At 38.4% G+C, this 19301-nt stretch overlaps 1 protein-coding gene across 1 annotated transcript in view; it reads right to left on the bottom strand.

Annotated features, from left to right (window-relative positions):
* The window catches only part of LOC127840180 (small G protein signaling modulator 1-like), a 94407-nt gene that overhangs the window by 67110 nt on the left and 7996 nt on the right, over positions 1-19301 (bottom strand). Inside the window, exons 2-7 of the mRNA XM_052368679.1 lie at positions 11167-11242; positions 9102-9267; positions 8298-8435; positions 4584-4651; positions 3965-4149; positions 3261-3398 (exon numbers count right to left, since the gene is read on the bottom strand). Of these exons, the coding sequence (XP_052224639.1) occupies positions 3261-3398; positions 3965-4149; positions 4584-4651; positions 8298-8435; positions 9102-9267; positions 11167-11242 (771 nt within the window). The remainder of the gene's footprint in view (positions 1-3260; positions 3399-3964; positions 4150-4583; positions 4652-8297; positions 8436-9101; positions 9268-11166; positions 11243-19301) is intronic.

Genomic DNA, 19301 nt, shown 5'->3' with positions numbered 1-19301 from the left:
TCATCCGGAAACCATCTGGTGGACGAACCGACGGACCCACCGACATGTGCAAAACAATATACCCCCTCTTCTTCGAAGGGGGGGGGGGGCATAAAAATATCATATAATTGATATGATGCAGCAGTTTTAGCAGGGATAAATATGTTGTATAATGATTGATTTGCTAATCTAACATCATGCGGACTTGGCTTATTACTCTTGTGAACTTTAATTTTGCTGCTTTGTAGCTTATCATGTCTATAATATATATATAACATTTTGTTATCAAATTGGATTTTTTCTTGAATCTTATTCTATTTTACCAAACAAGAGGGCCAGAGGCCCACTGTTGCTTACCTGTGATTTTAATGGAACTGAACTGATCCTAGTGACTTTTGAGATGTTTTTGAAACCATTACAAACTTGGCCACAATATCGACTACAGTTAACAAGGTATTACTATAGCCACATGAGAAAAAATGCCCAGCCCCCTTGTCTTTCAACAGATGGGAAATATTTTCGTTCTCAGCCAAGATATCAGAAGAACAAATGTTTTGACCAAGTTGCATGAAGATTGGACAAAAAATGTCACTTATTGTAGAGTGTTAACAATTAGGTTTAACAATAGCTATATAAGGAGAAATGCCCGACCTTCTGGCGGCCATATTTTTAAACAAAACAACCATTTTCGAGCTCGGCCAGGCTATGATTAGAATAAATGTTCTGACCAAGTTTCATAAAGATTGGACCATAAATGTAACTTCTAGAGAGGTAACGTTTTATTATAGCCATTTAAAGAAAAAATACCCCACCCCCTGGGGGCCATTTTTTCAACGGAACCATTTTCGAAATGAGCCTAGATATCATTATAAGAAAAATGTTCTGACCAAGTAGTTTGAGGATTTTGCTAAAAGCATGACTGAGTGCTAAAAAAGAGACAATACAAAAGACATACACTGTTAAAAGAGGCACAAGTACATAAGTTAGATTGTTCTGTACAAATTCCACTTAAATTTTAATAGAACCTACAGAACAGGGCCTAATAAATGTGCATATTAAAGTTCCCACAAGCTATTCAGGGAGTACACTTTCCGCCTAAAACTGGATTTCATTGATAAGATACTTTTTATACACAAACATTTCTAAAAAAGTGGAACGTGTCTTCACTGAAAAGCCTGTGCCAACTGTCCTTAATAATCTGGCACAATGTTTTATACCCACATGAATTAACTCTTTCAGTGCTGGAACCGAATTTTGAAGGCCTTTGCAAACAGCTATTCTTATAGTATTCTTTGAAAAAAATCGAAGAAAATGCTAATTTTAGAAATTCAGCAGAAGACATTTTAGCAGACGACAAATTTCCCAGCATGCAAAGGGTTAAGGAGTCTTTGACCAGAGTGGGACTCATGTACATGTATTTCCATATAAGTGCTACAAGTTGATATGTCCTCACTGAGACTGATTTTTCAAAGTTAGCATACATATGGCACGCCTGAACCACAAAAATGAGAAAAACTAAGTTTAAGTTACTTAAACTAGGTTTTTCTCTACTTAAATTCAATTTAAGTTACTTAATTCGAATTAACGCTGCTTAAAATGAATTTAAGTAGTTTTTGTGGTTCCCGCGGCGTTAACGCTAATTAAAACACCGAAAATGCATTAACGGTGCTTAATGGTAATTTTCTTACTTAAGTTGAATTAATTCAACTTAACAAGGATTTTCTCTATCAATTGTACTATTTTCAATTAAGTTGCGTTAAAATAGGTTTTTCTACTTAAAATATGTTTTTAGTTACACGAATTCAACTTTAGTAAGGAATTTTACTTAAGTTGTAAAGTCGAATTGTTTTGATTGGTCAGTTAATGATCCGGAAGACCTAAGCCAATCAGAAACGTCGTAACAAACGTAAACAGGAAAGGATTTTCTTCTACCGCCATTTACAATTTTGCAATGGATCGGTTACAACGCACGCATTTACCTACAGCTTAAAATTATTTTAAAAGACAATAGTGCACTCCGACTTAAAATATCACCTGGGTAATTTCTGATATGTGTACTTTTTGGGATTGTTTACTTATAAGTTCACTGCCAATACTGAGATACTGGAGACTGTTTTTTTTTCCATTTAAATACTAAAATCAAAGCCAAAATTTACATGTATAGAATATAATTAAGTTGGATTCGGTGACACGATATAATCTTTAATTTCTACCTGGGACATATAATATAGTCCCAGTTTCTACATACAAGCTGGTATGACTACTCGTATACAAGACAAGTTATTACTACAGGTAAATGCGATATGACCCGGAAATATATAGACGGGCGGATCGTTTTTGATGTTTATTGCATAGTTACTGACTGTCAGCAAAATTTGATGATGAAAGGGTGTTTTGAATGTTATTCCAGACTAAAACAAATTTTAGCTGACTTAAGATTCTAATCCAAATTTTTTTGGATTTTTGTATTTTTTGCTCGTACCACATGGCAATCTTTTTCTTCCGACCTCGGGCATGAATTTATTAACAAACCTGACAACCAATCAAAACGCTTGTTTCATATGCTTATTTTCGGACGCGAGTTTTGACTTAACGATAATTAATAATTCAACTTAAGTAAAAATTTTATTACTTAAGTAATAATTAAATACAATTAACGATGCGAAAGCACTTAAATTAATTTTAAGCAGCGTTAAATGCAATTTAAGCAACTTAACGGTAATAAAAATCAATTTTTGTTGTTCGGGCGCACTTAACGAGTTAAACTAAGTTTTTCTCTGCTTAATTCATTTTTCTCACATAAATAGAAAATAACTCTTCTTAACTACTTAATGCATTTAGTAGCGTTAATTCGAATTAAGTTACTTAAATTGAGTTTAAGTAGTGAAAAACTAAGTTTAAGTTACTTAAACTTAGTTTTTCTCTTTTTTGTGGTTCAGGCGTGCCATACATACACCAGAAACTTCCAGTTTACAATAATTCTAACATGAACATAATCCAATATATACTTCCAGCTACGTATTTATACCAAATAAATGTTGTAAAGGAACGCTGTTCTGAATCAGTGTTCCTTGATCGCTATCAATAAATTAATCATGGATATAAAGCAAAATAATGAATTTTTTTTTTCACAAGCCATTTTCAATGTTCAATAACAACAACTTCAAACACTGCAAATATAATTTCTGAATACATTTTTTGGAAGGACAATTATCTAATTTTTTCAGCCCATTCTTTTTTAAAGCTTGTATCAAATAAAAAAGAAAAGAAAACCTACTTACAGCTTGTACTAAGACATTGTTTTTTCCATAAAGAAGAGTTGACCTGGAGTTTTGGTGCAGCGACTCAACATACTCCCGCGCTGACATGTGGAAACTTTTAGAACTTTCCTCACTACTACTACTCTGGTTTCTACGAACCTGAAAGAAATGTTGGCAAATAGATAAGCATAACTTTGGGAAAATTATGCTTTATGTACAGTATTTTTCGTTTACAAAAAGTCTTGCCAGTGGGCTTCAGTTTGTCACTTTCGAAAATCACTTGCCACTGTGAATGTACTGTGAATGTAAACTAAGCCTGGGCACATTATCACAAAGCTTTATTGGCAAAACTTGGGTTAATTTTGTAAGTTGAAACTGCCATTAATCAATGGTGCCACGTCTGTTAAATGCCTGTTTTGTGTGTAATACTATTCTTGTCCAAAAACTGTTAAGAAAGTTCTAATGCTAAAAAACATAACTAGCAAATAAAGAGATAAACGATTAATATCCTTCTCTCCACAACACATGTGGTTGCAAGGTACATTATGGTGTTAACAGTCTCTACTACCTCACCTCCTACCTTGATTTGGGAGTGGGTGACTATGTTAAATGAGAAATTGTAACAATTGTGTTCCTATCCTGATATTAATATAAACTAAGATAGTCCCATCATGACCCTTGCATGTCTTCAAGAAAATAATGACAGAGGGCCAGTGGTTTCTTACTGGTATCTGTGGGCGCATCTGAAGTCCCGGACGCTGCTTTGGTGAGCCCGGAGATGCGGCGCCTGAGGTCATGTGATGACCCCCAGAGTGGATGCGGTGGCGCTGCACTAATTCATCTGCCGGAGGGTCTGTCCAAAAGTGGTCGGACGTCTTCATCTTTGTGTAGTCCAATGCACATGGGCCCACTGGAAGGGTGGTGGATCATCTTGTCAATAACTGATATCTTTTTTATATTTTTCAATTACATCATGTTTCTTGAAGTCATCAAATATGAATTCATTTAATGTACAAGATAGATTGCTACATAATACATTCTGAAACATCTGAGATTCAGACTAAGCCTAGGTATTGTCAAAAATATACATTCTGACAATGTTTCATCAAGATTTTATGAAGAATGATGTCTCTAGAGAGGTAACGTTTAGGGCGGACACTGCATGACAACAGATGCCACATGTGGCGTTATCACAATAGCTCTTCTGAGCACAAAGTAAACTAGGTCATTTCGTTGGATAGCTCAAAAACAAATTTCCATGTGGATTTTATCCTAATTTGATGGTAAATCAAAATTATCAAATCAAGTAAAAAGATGACAGATAAATACAAAAATAGAACTTACCAAGCAGTGAGGCTAAGATGGGTCCATCCACAGGGTCAGATATCAGGGCAAAGGACTCATAGTATTTACTGCAAATACATAATTGAGATGCTTCATGGAAAAACTGGGCTTAATGTATGTGCGTAAAGTGTGGTTCCAGATATACCTGTGCAGTCTGCAAAGACTGGAATTTTTTTTAACCCTTTCAGTGCGGGAACCAAATGTTGAAGGCCTTTGCAAACAGTTTGGATCCAGATGAGACGCCACAGAACGTGGCGTCTCATCAGGATCCAAACTGTTTGCTATTCTGATAATATTCTTTGAAAAAAATCGAAGAAAATGCTAATTTTAGAAATTCAGCAGACGACATTTTAGCAGACGACAAATTTTCCCAGCATGCAAAGGGTTAAAAGTGACCACCTTCAAACAAACAATTCCACTAAAACATGTCATCCTTGATAAGCATCTGTAGACTGCAAGGGCTAATCTGGGACAACCCATAAGGCATATTGCATTAAGCCCCATTTCTCTCAAAACAGGTCTCAATATGGCAAACTGTTACCCAGCATTCATCTTAAACTACAAAGCAGTCATTAAAATCAGCATTTCTGACATGCATGTCTCAATTCTGATTCTGTTAAGGTGGGTTCCCACTGCCGATCCGATCAACTCGATCATCCCGATGACCAAAATTTCCCGACCAAACCCGACTAAGCTCGACTAAAAAGGGTATACACGACTTCTTCTCGACCTCTTGTCGATAACACACGACCCCCACACGACTCATTCACGACGTCCACTCAACCATCTTTCCGATTTCCGCTCGATCATCTGGACCTATACGAGAGCCCTTTATGATCTCAGCTCGACCAAGTGGACCTCAGCTCGATCACCACCAGATCTTCACACGACCAAATCGTGACGGTCGTACGACAGTCGTACAAAGTCGCAAACGGTCGTGTATTGAAACTTTGAGAACAAAAACTTTAAACATTGTTGTTCACTAATCACTTAAATCATCATGGATTTTTTTACTAGTTTTAGCAGTATCAGTCGCCTTTTTGCCATTTCTTGGCATCTTTGGATGTTTACTCGCCCGATTCTAAAAAGGTTATGAGAGACAAGCACGACGTTTTGCACGTGAGTTTTGTTTTAGTGACATGAGCTCGTGTATGGTCGAATAGCAATCGGAAAGTGATCGTGTACGTTTGAGTAGACGTCGGGTAGCAGTCTAGTAAATCTGTTCATCAAATAGAATAGAGGTCGAGTGGATCGTGTTCCGATCTAAAATAACTCGGGCAGAGGTCGAGAGGATCAGGTAGAGATTGTGTAAATGATGTCAATCCGATCGCCACACGATTGCTCCACCATCAACTTGATCTTCTACTCGACTAATACACGGCCACTTGCAGAGGGCTTCTTGATCCATTTCCTACTCGACCGCTACTCGATATTTTTTGAGTAGGAAACCTGACCAATGCCGACCTACCCGACCGCCCCGATCACTCATGCCGACCAAACCAGACCAGTACCCGACCGCTTTGTCGGGCTTGATCGAGTTGATCTGATCGGCAGTGGGAACCCAGCTTTATGCAAGAACATGAAAAGTTTAACAGTGCAAGGGTTGTGGGATAAGTCTAAACTATGCCAATGTAGAATTTAACACCAGAAAAAAGTGACTACAATTATAATCGTATTCAATATCTACTATCTGTTGATGATCAACTGCAATTTTCCTTTACTTTCAAACAATGTAAGATTTACTAGAGTAGTATATAGTAATTGACAGACAAACTTGACTGCTTATTAATATAAATCCGTGCATGCCAATATGGCATATCACCAAAAAATGATCAGAGCCCTAAATTGTAACCATGCTTAAATACAGTGTTTATAAAATGCAGATCAGTATCAAATAAGATGTACATGTAGATATTATTAACTTTATTATAAACTTTTCATATACTCAAAGATATGCATGTTTTCTTCATTTCAAACACAATAATGAAACTGTAATATACCGTATCTAGTCCTTATTGACGCGCACTACCCATATTTTTTCAAGAGCCCTGCGCGTTAAATTTGAACCACTATGTAACAGTGTAACATTTTCATAACTTGCCCCTCACAACACTTGGCATAAGCGCTCTTGAGTTATCATCTGGAAACCATCTGGTGGACGGACGGACCGACATGACGAAACAATGTACCCCCTCTTCTTCGAAAGGGTGGGGGGCATAATGAGAAAACTGCCTCACTCCCAGCAGCCATGTTATTCAACTGACCAGAACCATTTTTGAACTCAACTCTCGTATCAAGGAAACAAATGTTCTGAGCAAATTTCATGAAAATTGGGCCAAAAATGTAACTTCTACTGTGTTCACATGTTTTCACTATATACATATAGAGAAAAATGCCATGCCCACTGGTGGCCATGTTTTTTTACCGAGCCCGACCCATTTCAAACTTGTCCGAGATATCAATAAAACCAATGTTTTGACCATCTTTCATTATGATTGGCCAAAAATTGTGACTTCTAGAGTGTTTACAAGGTTTCTCAATAGCCAAATAGGGAAAACTGCCACTATATACATCTAGAGAAAAATGCCCCGCCCACTGGCGGCCATGTTTTTTCACCGATCTCGATCATTTTCAAACTCGTCCGAGACATCAATTGAACCAATGTTTTGACCAACTTTCATGATGATTGGGCAAAAAGTGTGACTTCTAAAGTGTTTACAAGGTTTCTCTATAGCCAAATAAGGAAAACTGCCCCGCCCACTGGCGGCCATGTTTTTCAATGGATTGGAACCACTTTTGAACTCAACCAAGATATCATTAAGACAAACATTTGGACAAAGGTACATGAAGATTGGGCATGAAATGTGACTTCTACAGTGTTTACAAGTTTTTTTTGTTTTTTTTACCTAGTGACCTAGTTTTTGACCCAGCATAACCCAGTTTCGAACTCGGCCGAGATTTCATTGGGACAAAGCTTCTGACCAAGTTTCATGAAGATGGGACAAGAAATGTAGCCTCTAGAGTGTTTACCAGCAAATGTTAACAGACGGACGGACGGACATACGACGGACAAAGTCCCGTCACAAAAGCTCACCTGAGCAATCAGGTGAGCTAAAAATCTAACAGTTACCGGTAATTGGTAAAGCACTGGGAGATTTAAGACGTTTTTTCCGAAATATATCACTTCTGTTGGACACTGATTGAGAAAAACACTCTAGGCCACGATGTCGCAGAAGTTATTGACGCGTGTATGACAATACACAGGGTCGAGTGTGTACACAGGTAATCTAGTTATCGATTTTTCCTGCTTGATGGCCTGATTAACAGGCGTTTCGCATTCGCCGGAAAACTTGTAGAGGCAAATTTGTTTTTGATGTAGGCGGATAAAATAATCGCCATTTTTTCTAGACAATTTTAAGAAATAATAGCCAGTTGGATTATATAAGCGCCATTGGTGATAATGTCTGGCAGCAGCGTGAGCACTGGCTCTATTGCATCAAAAGCCTCAAGCATATATAAACCCTCTTGAGTCAATTCCTGGGCCTAGAATTAGTACTTAGTGTCTTTTGGGGAGATCTAAATAACGCTCCCACGATGGGGATCGAACCCGTGACCTTACGGTTGCTAGGGGGACACAATATTCATTTCACCATTAGACCATTTTTAATGATTCTAGTTCTCTGCAATAAAGTTGTACACAATATGAATACAAACTTGTTGTTCTGTACTAAATAGTCGAGGATCTTGGCAAGTTTTTTCTCAAATATTGCGATGCGGATCCACAAATACTTGGGGCTGAACGAGAAAGATGTTTGGCGTTTGGTGGGATTCTTGCTGGAGTCTACAGGCTTCCTGTGAACAACAAGTAAAAGAGATTAATCACAGTTATATATCACCTAATGAAGCCCTCAAAGTACTGAACTGCTCCTAGCATGAAATCAAGACTTATATTTTGAATTACTAAATAATAAGTTTATTTGATAAAATCTTATAACCTAGAACATGTAGCCAAAAATCCATAGTTATTTTGTTATATTTTTGTAGCAAACCTTTGATTTGCAGTATTAAAAAATAAAAATAAAACCATAAATACACCCCCTATTTATAGGAAAAATGAAATGTAAGAAATATTTTTTACACGTAACACAAACATGAAGAGACACTTGCAGCACTTAACTTTACTTAACAATTCTTCCACATGTAGGGACATAAACATCCCTGTCTATTTTTTCTATTACAACACATTATGAAAAAAAACAACGCCGCACATTTAAATCCTTTCCTGCCCAGAAGCAGAGTGACAAAAAGGCTTTTTCAACCAGCATACAACCAGAACAGCCTTCCAGTAACTGGCAGACTGATCAGGTTTTATGCTGTTTGCTGCTCCTCAGCATCTTGGAAATGAATCCTTTAAAACTAGAATCTAATAAGAAAGGTCTTAAATATTTAATTTTATTACAAGTCTAAGGGCTTTAATTGCATAAAAATGCGAATTTATCCGATAAAAGGCTACCTTACTTGTTTGGATCGTTATTCAGCTCAATGTCGCTCACAATGCGAACCACTTCCATGGCAGGCTCATAGGACTTGGATACCTTCTGTAACAACGCTGTTGTGTTACTGAACTTGAAGAGCCCCAGAGCTCTCTTTCGTAGTCCATGAAGTAAACATGCCTCTACCGCCCCTGGCAAATACAATATAACATGACATCGTAAAACATGCACATACAGCCCCTGACAAATACAAGATTTTATGTAAAACATGCCTCTACAGCCTGCCAAAAATACAAGATAATAGGTAAGCAGGCCTCAAGAATGTACTGCACTTAACAAATATTACAAGAGTTTAAATAAAACATGCTTCTACAGCCCCTGACAAACACTGGATAATAGGTAAAATACTCCTCTAATGCCCCTGACAATTACAAGATTATATGTTAAAGTTGCCTCTAACACCCCTTACAAATACAAAACTATATGTAAAACTACATGCAGGCTATGCCCTCCAGCTTGACTTTTTAAGCCAAGTCTTAACAACTTAGATGAGTTATTGTGCATATTATATCATAACATTAGAGTTAATATTTGGACATGTTTTGATACAGATAATGATCACTTAAACAAACTGACACCATCTTGACCTTATTCAGGGGTCAATTATTTTTTTATACCTGACACCAGCTTTACCTTACAGAGGTCTAGAAAATACTATACCAGACACCACCTTTACCTTACATGGGTCTAGAAAATATTATACCTGACATCACCTTTTCTTTAGTCAGGGGTCTAGAAAATATAATACCTGACACCACCTTTACCTTACAGGGGTCTAGAAAATATTATACCTGACACCACCTTTACCTTACAGGGGTCTAGAAAATATTATACCTGAAACCACCTTTACCTTACAGGGGTCTAGAAAATATTATACCTGACACCACCTTTACCTTACAGGGGTCTAGAAAATATTATACTTGACACCACCTTTACCTTACAGGGGTCTAGAAAATATTATACCTGACACCACCTTTACCTTACAGGGGACTAGAAAATATTATACCTGACACCACCTTTACCTTACAGGGGTCTAGAAAATATTATACCTGACACCACCTTTACCTTACAGGGGTCTAGAAAATATTATACCTGACACCACCTTTACCTTACAGGGGTCTAGAAAATATTATACCTGACACCACCTTTACCTTACAAAGGTCTAGAAAATATTATACCTGACACCACCTTTACCTAACAGGGGTCTAAAAAATATTATACCTGACACCACCTTTACCTTACAGGGGTCTAGAAAATATTATACCTGATACAACCTTTACCTTACAGGGGTCTAGAAAATATTATACCTGACACCATCTTTACCTTACAGGGGTCTTGAAAATATTATACCTGACACCACCTTTACCTTATTGACAGGGGTCAAGAAAATATTTTACCTGACACCACCTTTACTTTATTCAGGGGTCTAGAAAATATTATACCTGACACCACCTTTACCTTACAGGGGTCAAGAAAATATTATACCTGACACCACCTTTACCTTATTGACAGGGGTCAAGAAAATATTATACCTGACACCACCTTTACTTTATTCAGGGGTCTAGAAAATATTATACCTGACACCACCTTTACCTTACAGGGGTCAAGAAAATATTATACCTGACACCACCTTTACCTTACAGGGGTCTAGAAAATATTATACCTGACACCACCTTTACCTTATTGACAGGTGTCAAGAAAATATTATACCTGACACCATCTTTACTTTATTCAGGGTTCTAAAACATATTCTACCTGACACCACCTTTACCTTAAAAGAGTCAAGAAAATATTATACCTGACACCACCTTTACCTTTCACCGCCAATACCTTATTGAGGGGTCAAAAAAACATTATCCGGTCAAAAAAATATTATACCTGACACCACTTGTACCTTATTCAGGGGTTGTGAAAATACAATTCATGCATGTGGACATTTTTAATCACGTTTATATTTCACTATTGTTCATAAATATTTTGAAATACACAATACAACATGCTTTGAATCTAGTATTATTTCAAGAACTTACCACATAGGGAGGTTATACTGCTGCTTTCTTCATGGACAAACTTTCGAGTCACAGCTTCTTCCATAATCTGCTTCACCTACACAAACAGACAAACATACAGATATTTGCCTTAACTGTCATCCCTGTGTAGTTTGCAAGGCTTATCAGGGATGACACTTCACGCACATGTATGTATGTTACGTTATGGAAATTTTCATTTAAAGGAACTCCCTTCTAAGAAAAACATCCACTATAAACAGAAAGTGTCTTTGATGATTAGCCAGTGTGGACTGCACATAAAGTGGCTCATATAAAAGTTCACATGAGAGTAAAGCTGACTTTTTGATATGCATTATATTTACTACACTTTGTTTCATTTAATGGCCTTTGAAATAAAAGAAAACAAATCAACATTCCTTCATGCTTTAATGTTTGTCATCCTTGACGATTGAATTGCTAGATAAAACAAGGGCTGTTTGTAAAACATGCATGCCCCCCCATATGGGCTCTCCGTTGTAGTGACAGCCATTGTGTGAATATGTTTTTTGTCACTGTGACCTTGACCTCTGACCTAGTGACCAGAAAATCAAAAGGGGTCATCTGCCAGTCATGATCAATGTACCTATGAAGTTTCATGATCCTAGCCATAAGCGTTCTTGAGTTATCATCCGGAAACCATTTTACTATTTCAGGTCATGGTGACCTTGACCTTTGACCTAGTGACCTGAAAATCAATAGGGGTCATCTGCGAGTCGTGATCAATCTACCCATCATGTTTCATGATCCTTGGAATAAGCGTTCTTCAGTTATCATCCAGAAACCATTTTACTATTTCGGGTCCCTGTGAACTTGACCTTTGACCTAGTGATCTCAAAATCGATAGGGGTCATCTGCAAGTCATGATCAATGTACCTATGAAGTTTCATGATCCTAGGCATAAGCGTTCTTGAGTTATCATCCGGAAACCATTTTACTATTTCGGGTCACCATGACCTTGACCTTTGACCTAGTGACCTCAAAATCAATAGGGGTCATCTGCGAGTCATGATCAATGTACCTATGAAGTTTCATGATCATAGCCATTAGCGTTCTTGAGTTATCATCCGGAAACCATTTTACTATTTCAGGTCACGGTGACCTTGACCTTTGATATAGTGACCTGAAAATCTATAAGGGTCAACTGCGAGTCATGATCAATCTACCTATCAAGTTTCATGATCCTAGGCATAAGCGTTCTTGAGTTATCATCCGGAAACCATTTTACTATTTCGGGTCACCGTGACCATGACCTTTTACCTAGTGCCCTGAAAATCAATAGGGGTCATCAGCAAGTCATGATCAATGTACCTATGAAGTTTCATCATCCTAGGCATAAGAGTTCTTGAGTTATCATCCGGAAATCATTTTACTATTTCGGGTCACCGTGACCTTGACCTTTGACCTAGTGACCTGAAAATCAATAAGGGTCATCTGCCAGCCATTATCAATCTACCTACGAAGTTTCATGATACTAGGCATAAGCGTTCTTGAGTTATCATCCGGAATCCATTTTACTATTTCGGGTCACTGTGACCTTGACCTTTGACCTAGTGATCTGAAAATCAATAGGGGTCATCTGCGAGTCATGATCAATGTACCTATGAAGTTTCATGATCCTAGGCCTAAGTGTTCTTGAGTTATCATCCGGAAACTATTTTACTATTTCAGGTCACTGTGACCTTGACCTTTGACCTAGTAACCTGAAAATCAATAAGGGTCAACTGCGAGTCATGATCAATCTACCTATCAAGTTTCATGATCCTAGGCTTAAGCGTTCTTGAGTTATCATCCGGAAACCATTTTACTATTTCGGGTCACCATGACCTTGACCTTTGATCTAGTGACCTCAAAATCAATAGGGGTCATCTGCGAGTCATGATCAATCTACCTATCAAGTCTCATGATCCTAGGCCTAAGCGTTCTTGAGTTATCATCCGGAAACCATTTTACTATTTTGGGTCACTGTGACCTTGACCTTTGACCTAGTAACCTGAAAATCAATAGGGGTCATCTGCGAGTCATGATCAATCTACCTATCAAGTTTCATGATCCTAGGCTTAAGCGTTCTTGAGTTATCATCCGGAAACCATTTTACTATTTCGGGTCACCATGACCTTGACCTTTGATCTAGTGACCTCAATATCAATAGGGGTCATCTGCGAGTCATGATCAATGTACCTATGAAGTTTCATGATCCTTAAGGCCCAAGCGTTCTTGAGTTATCATCCGGAAACCACCTAGTGGACGGACCAGCAGACCGACAAACCAACCGACATGTGCAAAGCCATATACCCCCTCTTCTTTGAAGGGGAGCATAAAAACTCATGACTGGCAAAGTCCTTACGAACAAAATGGCCAAAAGCACCTACCTGAGAACACAAGCAACTCAACAGTTCTAAGCAGTTAGTGTTCACAAGGTATCACAAGAGAATGCCACTACAACTTCTAGCAAAGTTTATAATTAACAACCCCCAATAATTTTCCAACTCAGCCTAGATATCATAACAAAACAATTTGTTGATGTTATGAGCAATTTTCTTGATTAGTGGTTAAAAATGTGACAAGTGTAATCAAATCGTTTCATTACAGCAACATAAGGAAAACAGTCCCTCCTTACATTGTTTTTCAATGAACCAGAACCATGTATCTTGCTGACCGCTGAAAAATCATTAAACTCTATTTATTGCAAAGTTCATGGAGATTACACAACACATGTGAGTTCTAGAGTGTTAACTATTGTTTTCTTTACTTTGACCAAGTGACACATTTTTATCCCATATGACCTACTTTCAACCTTGGCCAGCAGAACATTGGGACCAATGCTTTGCGGCTTAGGAAAATACAGAAATAAACGTGGCCTTGGGAGCCTTCAAAAGCTTTTTCAATCATCTGACCTGTAACTTTGTTTAGCCAACCTGACCAAATTACCAACTCTGCAACAAATACTCTCATCAAGTTTCATGAACATTGAGCAATAAATCAGGTCTCTAGAATGTTCACAATATTTTTCTTTAATTTGACATTATAAGTGATTAATTATTAAAACACATGCAACCCAGGTTAATGCATTATATAGGGTTGGGACACATGTTCTCAGCTAGTTTCATAAAGATTCTGCAATAATTGAGTGTTCATTAGCTTTGTCTTTAATTTATTGAAGGAGCAAGTTATAATTATGACCCAATGTGATTCTATTTCAATCTATGCCAATAAATCATTGGAACAAATATTTTGACCAAATGTCATGAACATTTATCAATTATTGCCCCTTTACAGTGTTCACAAGGCAAATGTTTAAGTTGAAAGTCAGACAACAAATGACAGGCAAAAACCAATCACCAAATCTTAAAATGAGAATGCTGTGCTCAAGTGAGCTAACAGGGCACAATGGCATTCCCATTCTTTCATTACAAATCCAATAATGACCACAGTTGCATGTCAAAGCCAATATTTTCTACAGAAATCAATACACATCTTGTCTTCCATGGGTCAATAACAATTTCCCAAGTAGAGTAATTACTTTCAGGAAGAAAAGGAAAACTTGAAAAAGCCTTATAGATTTGCAGAAACAAATGTTATTGAAATACCTCCAATGGGTACTTCTAGGTGGGGGTGGGTAGAGTGATAAGTGATGTTGAAGTAAACAGATTGTTAGCAGGGTGGGTAGAGTGATAAGTGATGTTGAAGTAAACAGATTGTTAGCAGGGTGGGTAGAGTGATAAGTGATGTTGAAGTAAACAGATTGTTAGCACTCTGCTTCTAAGAAATGTCCTCATTCCGGTTAAGAAATGTCCTCATTCCGTTACATTTGTAAATTACAGCACAAGTCAATTTCAGAATAAATTAAAATGAAATTGTTTTACAGCTGCAGTAGTGCAACAATTTATATTTTATATCTCCTTTAATCAATTCGTATGGGGGATTATTATAGTGAAGTAATTGATATACTTAAACTAGTAAAGACCTATTCTATAGTATCTAAAGCCTGTAAGACCATAAGAAAACTGTAGATACCATCACAATATATACCCTAAGGCCACCAGAGGAATCAACACACAGCATTTGAGGCCCAGGCCACCAGTGGAAGCAACAAACAACATGTGAGCCCAAAGGCCGCCAGTGGAACCAACACACAACATATGAGGCCCAAGGCCACCAGTGGAGTCAACACATAACATATAAGTCCCTTTTTAATATTGTCGAAGGATCACAATAGTCTTTTTGTTCATCCTCATTGCTTATTTCTTTATAAATGTATACTGTTATAGAAATATATGTGTTCATCCTAATTGCTTATTTCTTTATAAATGTATACTGTTATAGAAAATTAAGTTATTGTTATATATTAGATTACATCCCCTTTGCTTACTACTTTATAAATGTATATTGTTACTGAAATTTATTTATTTGAATATATAAGATTAAACATGTATTGCTAACATTGTCATTACCATGTTGACACAAGACCTCTTGTATATTATGTACACATATTATGAAGACGATGTACTATGTGCAAGTCTTAATAAATTATCTGTTCTGTTCCTAAGGCCCTCAGTGGAATCAACCCACATGTAACATATGAGCCACAAGGCAACCAGTGGAATCGACACACAACATACCAGCCCCAAGGTCACCAGTTGAATCAACACACGACTTTCAATCCCCAGCTCCATCAGTTGAATCAACACACAGCATATAAGCCCCAAGGCCACAAATTGATTCGACACACAACATACGAGTCCCAAGGCCACCAGTTGAATTGATACACAACATAAGAGCCCCAAGGCCACCAGTTGAATAAACACACAACATATGAGCCCCAAGGCCACCAGTTGAATAAACACACAACATAAGAGCCCCAAGGCCACCAGTTGAATAAACACACAACATAAGAGCCCCAAGGCCACCAGTTGAATAAACTCACAACATAAGAGCCCCAAGGCCACCAGTTGAATAAACACACGACATATGAGCCCCAAGGCCACCAGTTGAATAAACACACAACATAAGAGCCCCAAGGCCACAAATTGATTCGACACACAACATACGAGCCCCAAGGCCACCAGTTGAATTGATACACAACATATGAGCCCCAAGGCCACCAGTTGAATCAACTCACAACACATGAGCCCCAAGGCCACCAGTTGAATCAACTCACAACACATGAGACCCAAGGCCACCAGTTGAATCAACTCACAACATATGAGCCCCAAGGCCACCAGTTGAATAAACACACAACATATTAGCGCGAGACCACCAGTTGAATCAACAAACAACATATGAGAACCAAGGCCACCAGTTGAATCAACACACAACATATGAGCCCCAAGGCCACCAGTTGAATAAACTCACAACATATGAGCCCCAAGGCCACCAGTTGAATCAACTCACAACATATGAGCCCCAAGGCCACCAGTTGAATCAACACACAACATATGAGCCCCAAGGTCACCAGTTGAATAAACACACAACATATGAGCCCCAAGGCCACCAGTTGAATAAACACACAACATATGAGACCCAAGGCCACCAGTTGAATAAACACACAACATATGAGCGCGAGACCACCAGTTGAATCAACACACAACATATGAGACCCAAGGCCACCAGTTGAATCAACACACAACATATGAGCCCCAAGGCCACCAGTTGAATAAACACACAATATGAGACCCAAGGCCACCAGTTGAATCAACACACAACATATGAGACCCAAGGCGTCCAATTGAATCAACACACAACATTATATGAGCCCCAAGACCACCGGTTGAATCAACTCACCAAACATATGAGCCCCAAGCCCACCAGTTGAATCAACTCACAACATATGAGCCGCTAGGCCACTTCGTGAATCAACTCATAACATATGAGATCCAACGCTACCAGTTGAATCAACACACAACATATCAGCCCCAAGGCCACCAGTTGAATCAACACACAACATATGAGCACCAAGGCCACAATGTGAATAAACTCATAACATATGAGCCCCAAGGCCACTACGTGAATCAACTCATAACATATGAGATCCAACGCTACCAGTTGAATCAACACACAACATATCAGCCCCATGGCCACCAGTTGAATCAACACACAACATATGAGCACCAAGGCAACAATGTGAATAAACTCATAACATATGAGCCCCTAGGCCACCAGTTGAATCAACACACAACAGATGAGCCCCAAGGCCACTACGTGAATCAACTCACATCATATGAGACCCAATGCCACCAGTTGAATCAACTCACAACATATGAGCCCAAAGGCCACCAGTTGAATAAACTTACAACATAAGAGCCCCAAGGCCACCAGTTGAATAAACACACAACATATGAGCCCCAAGGCCACCAGTTGAATAAACACACAACATAAGAGCCCCAAGGCCACAAATTGATTCGACACACAACATATGAGCCCCAAGGTCACCAGTTGAATAAACACACAACATAAGAGCCCCAAGGCCACCAGTTGAATCAACACACAACATATGAGCCCCAAGGCCACCAGTTGAATCAACTCACAACATAAGAGCCCCAAGGCCACCAGTTGAATCAACACACAACATATGAGCCCCAAGCCCACTACGTGAATCAACTCATAACATATGAGACCCAATGCCACCAGTTGAATCAACACACAACATATGAGCCCCAAGGCCACCAGTTGAATCAACTCATAACATATGAGCCCCAAGGCCACCAGTTGAATCAACTCACAACATATGAGCTCCAAGGCCACTACGTAAGTCAACACACAACATACGAGACCCAAGGCCACCAGTTGAATCAACTCATAACATATGAGCCCCAAGGCCACCAGTTGAATCAACACACAACATATGAGCCCCAAGGCCACCAGTTTAATCAACACACAACAGATGAGCCCCAAGGCCACCAGTTTAATCAACACACAACGTATGAGCCACAAGGCCACCAGTTGAATCAAATCAAAACTTGTTTGTGTTGCGTATCAGGCAGCCACAGTTACTCCAATATACTTGTGCAGACTTCCAATATTCTCAGATTAGTGTATGACGTCAATGGTGTCAATGCGTGGGTTGGATCTTAAGTCAATACCAGCTCTGTAATTCAATATCTCACGCCCAGCAGGAACTCAATTTGTAAGAGGATTGGGTGGATTGTGATTGGTTCATATAACATGACAGCCTAACTAAGTAGCAATAACAGCAAAAGATACAGTAATGGTTGGCTTACATAAATATGCAAGGAGGCATAGAGGTGGTATGACTGTCACCTTGGTCCCAATAAATCAAAGCATGGTGTATCCATAGTGAAACATTTCAGCATTGATGAGTTCTTGTGGCTGTTTTTATTGAACGTGTAGCCACATAACAGTATCTAGTGGCTATATAACAGTACCTTTTGGTCTGTCACATATCAATACCTTAACCCATTTATGCCTAGCGTCTAGAAAAAAGACCTTGGCAAACAGCGTAGACCCAGATGAGACACCGCATGATGTGGCGTCTCATCAGGGTCTGTGCTGTTTGCTTGAAGGAATTTCTGTAAGAAATATTCTTAATATAGAAATAAATATACTAGACATCCCTAATTTTGGAAATACATTGATCCAATTTAGAAGGATGGGAGATTCCACTAGGCATAAATGGGTTAATTGTGGCCATGTAACAGAATCTTGTGGCCACATAACTGTTTTAACAGTAACATGTGACCGAATAACAGCAACTTGTGGCCACATAACAATATTTTGTGGCCACTTAACATCATATTGTTGCCACATAACATCATGTTAAGTGGCCACATAACAGTACGTTGTGGCGTACTTTATGACCACAACTTGAACTGTTGTCAGCATCATTTAATCAACGTCTTTATAATATCTTTTTTAAAGCCTATTGTCTGCAAATGTCAACTCTAAGCCAGTGTTCATGAAGTGATACTTAACCCATTTATGCCTAGCGTCTAGAAAAAGGCCTTGGCAAACAGTGTAGACCCAGATGAGACGCCGCATTATGCGGCGTCTCACCAGGGTCTGCACTGTTTGCTTAAAGGAATTTCTGTAAGAAATATTCGATCTATAGAAATAAATATACTAGACATCCCTAATTTTGAAAATAAATTGATCCACTTTAG

The sequence above is a fragment of the Dreissena polymorpha genome, chromosome 1 (assembly GCF_020536995.1).
Source record: "Dreissena polymorpha isolate Duluth1 chromosome 1, UMN_Dpol_1.0, whole genome shotgun sequence".
Taxonomy (NCBI): Eukaryota; Metazoa; Mollusca; class Bivalvia; order Myida; family Dreissenidae; genus Dreissena; species Dreissena polymorpha.
Note: the sequence above shows the minus strand (reverse complement) of the source record. Positions and strands in the feature narration are given on the sequence as shown.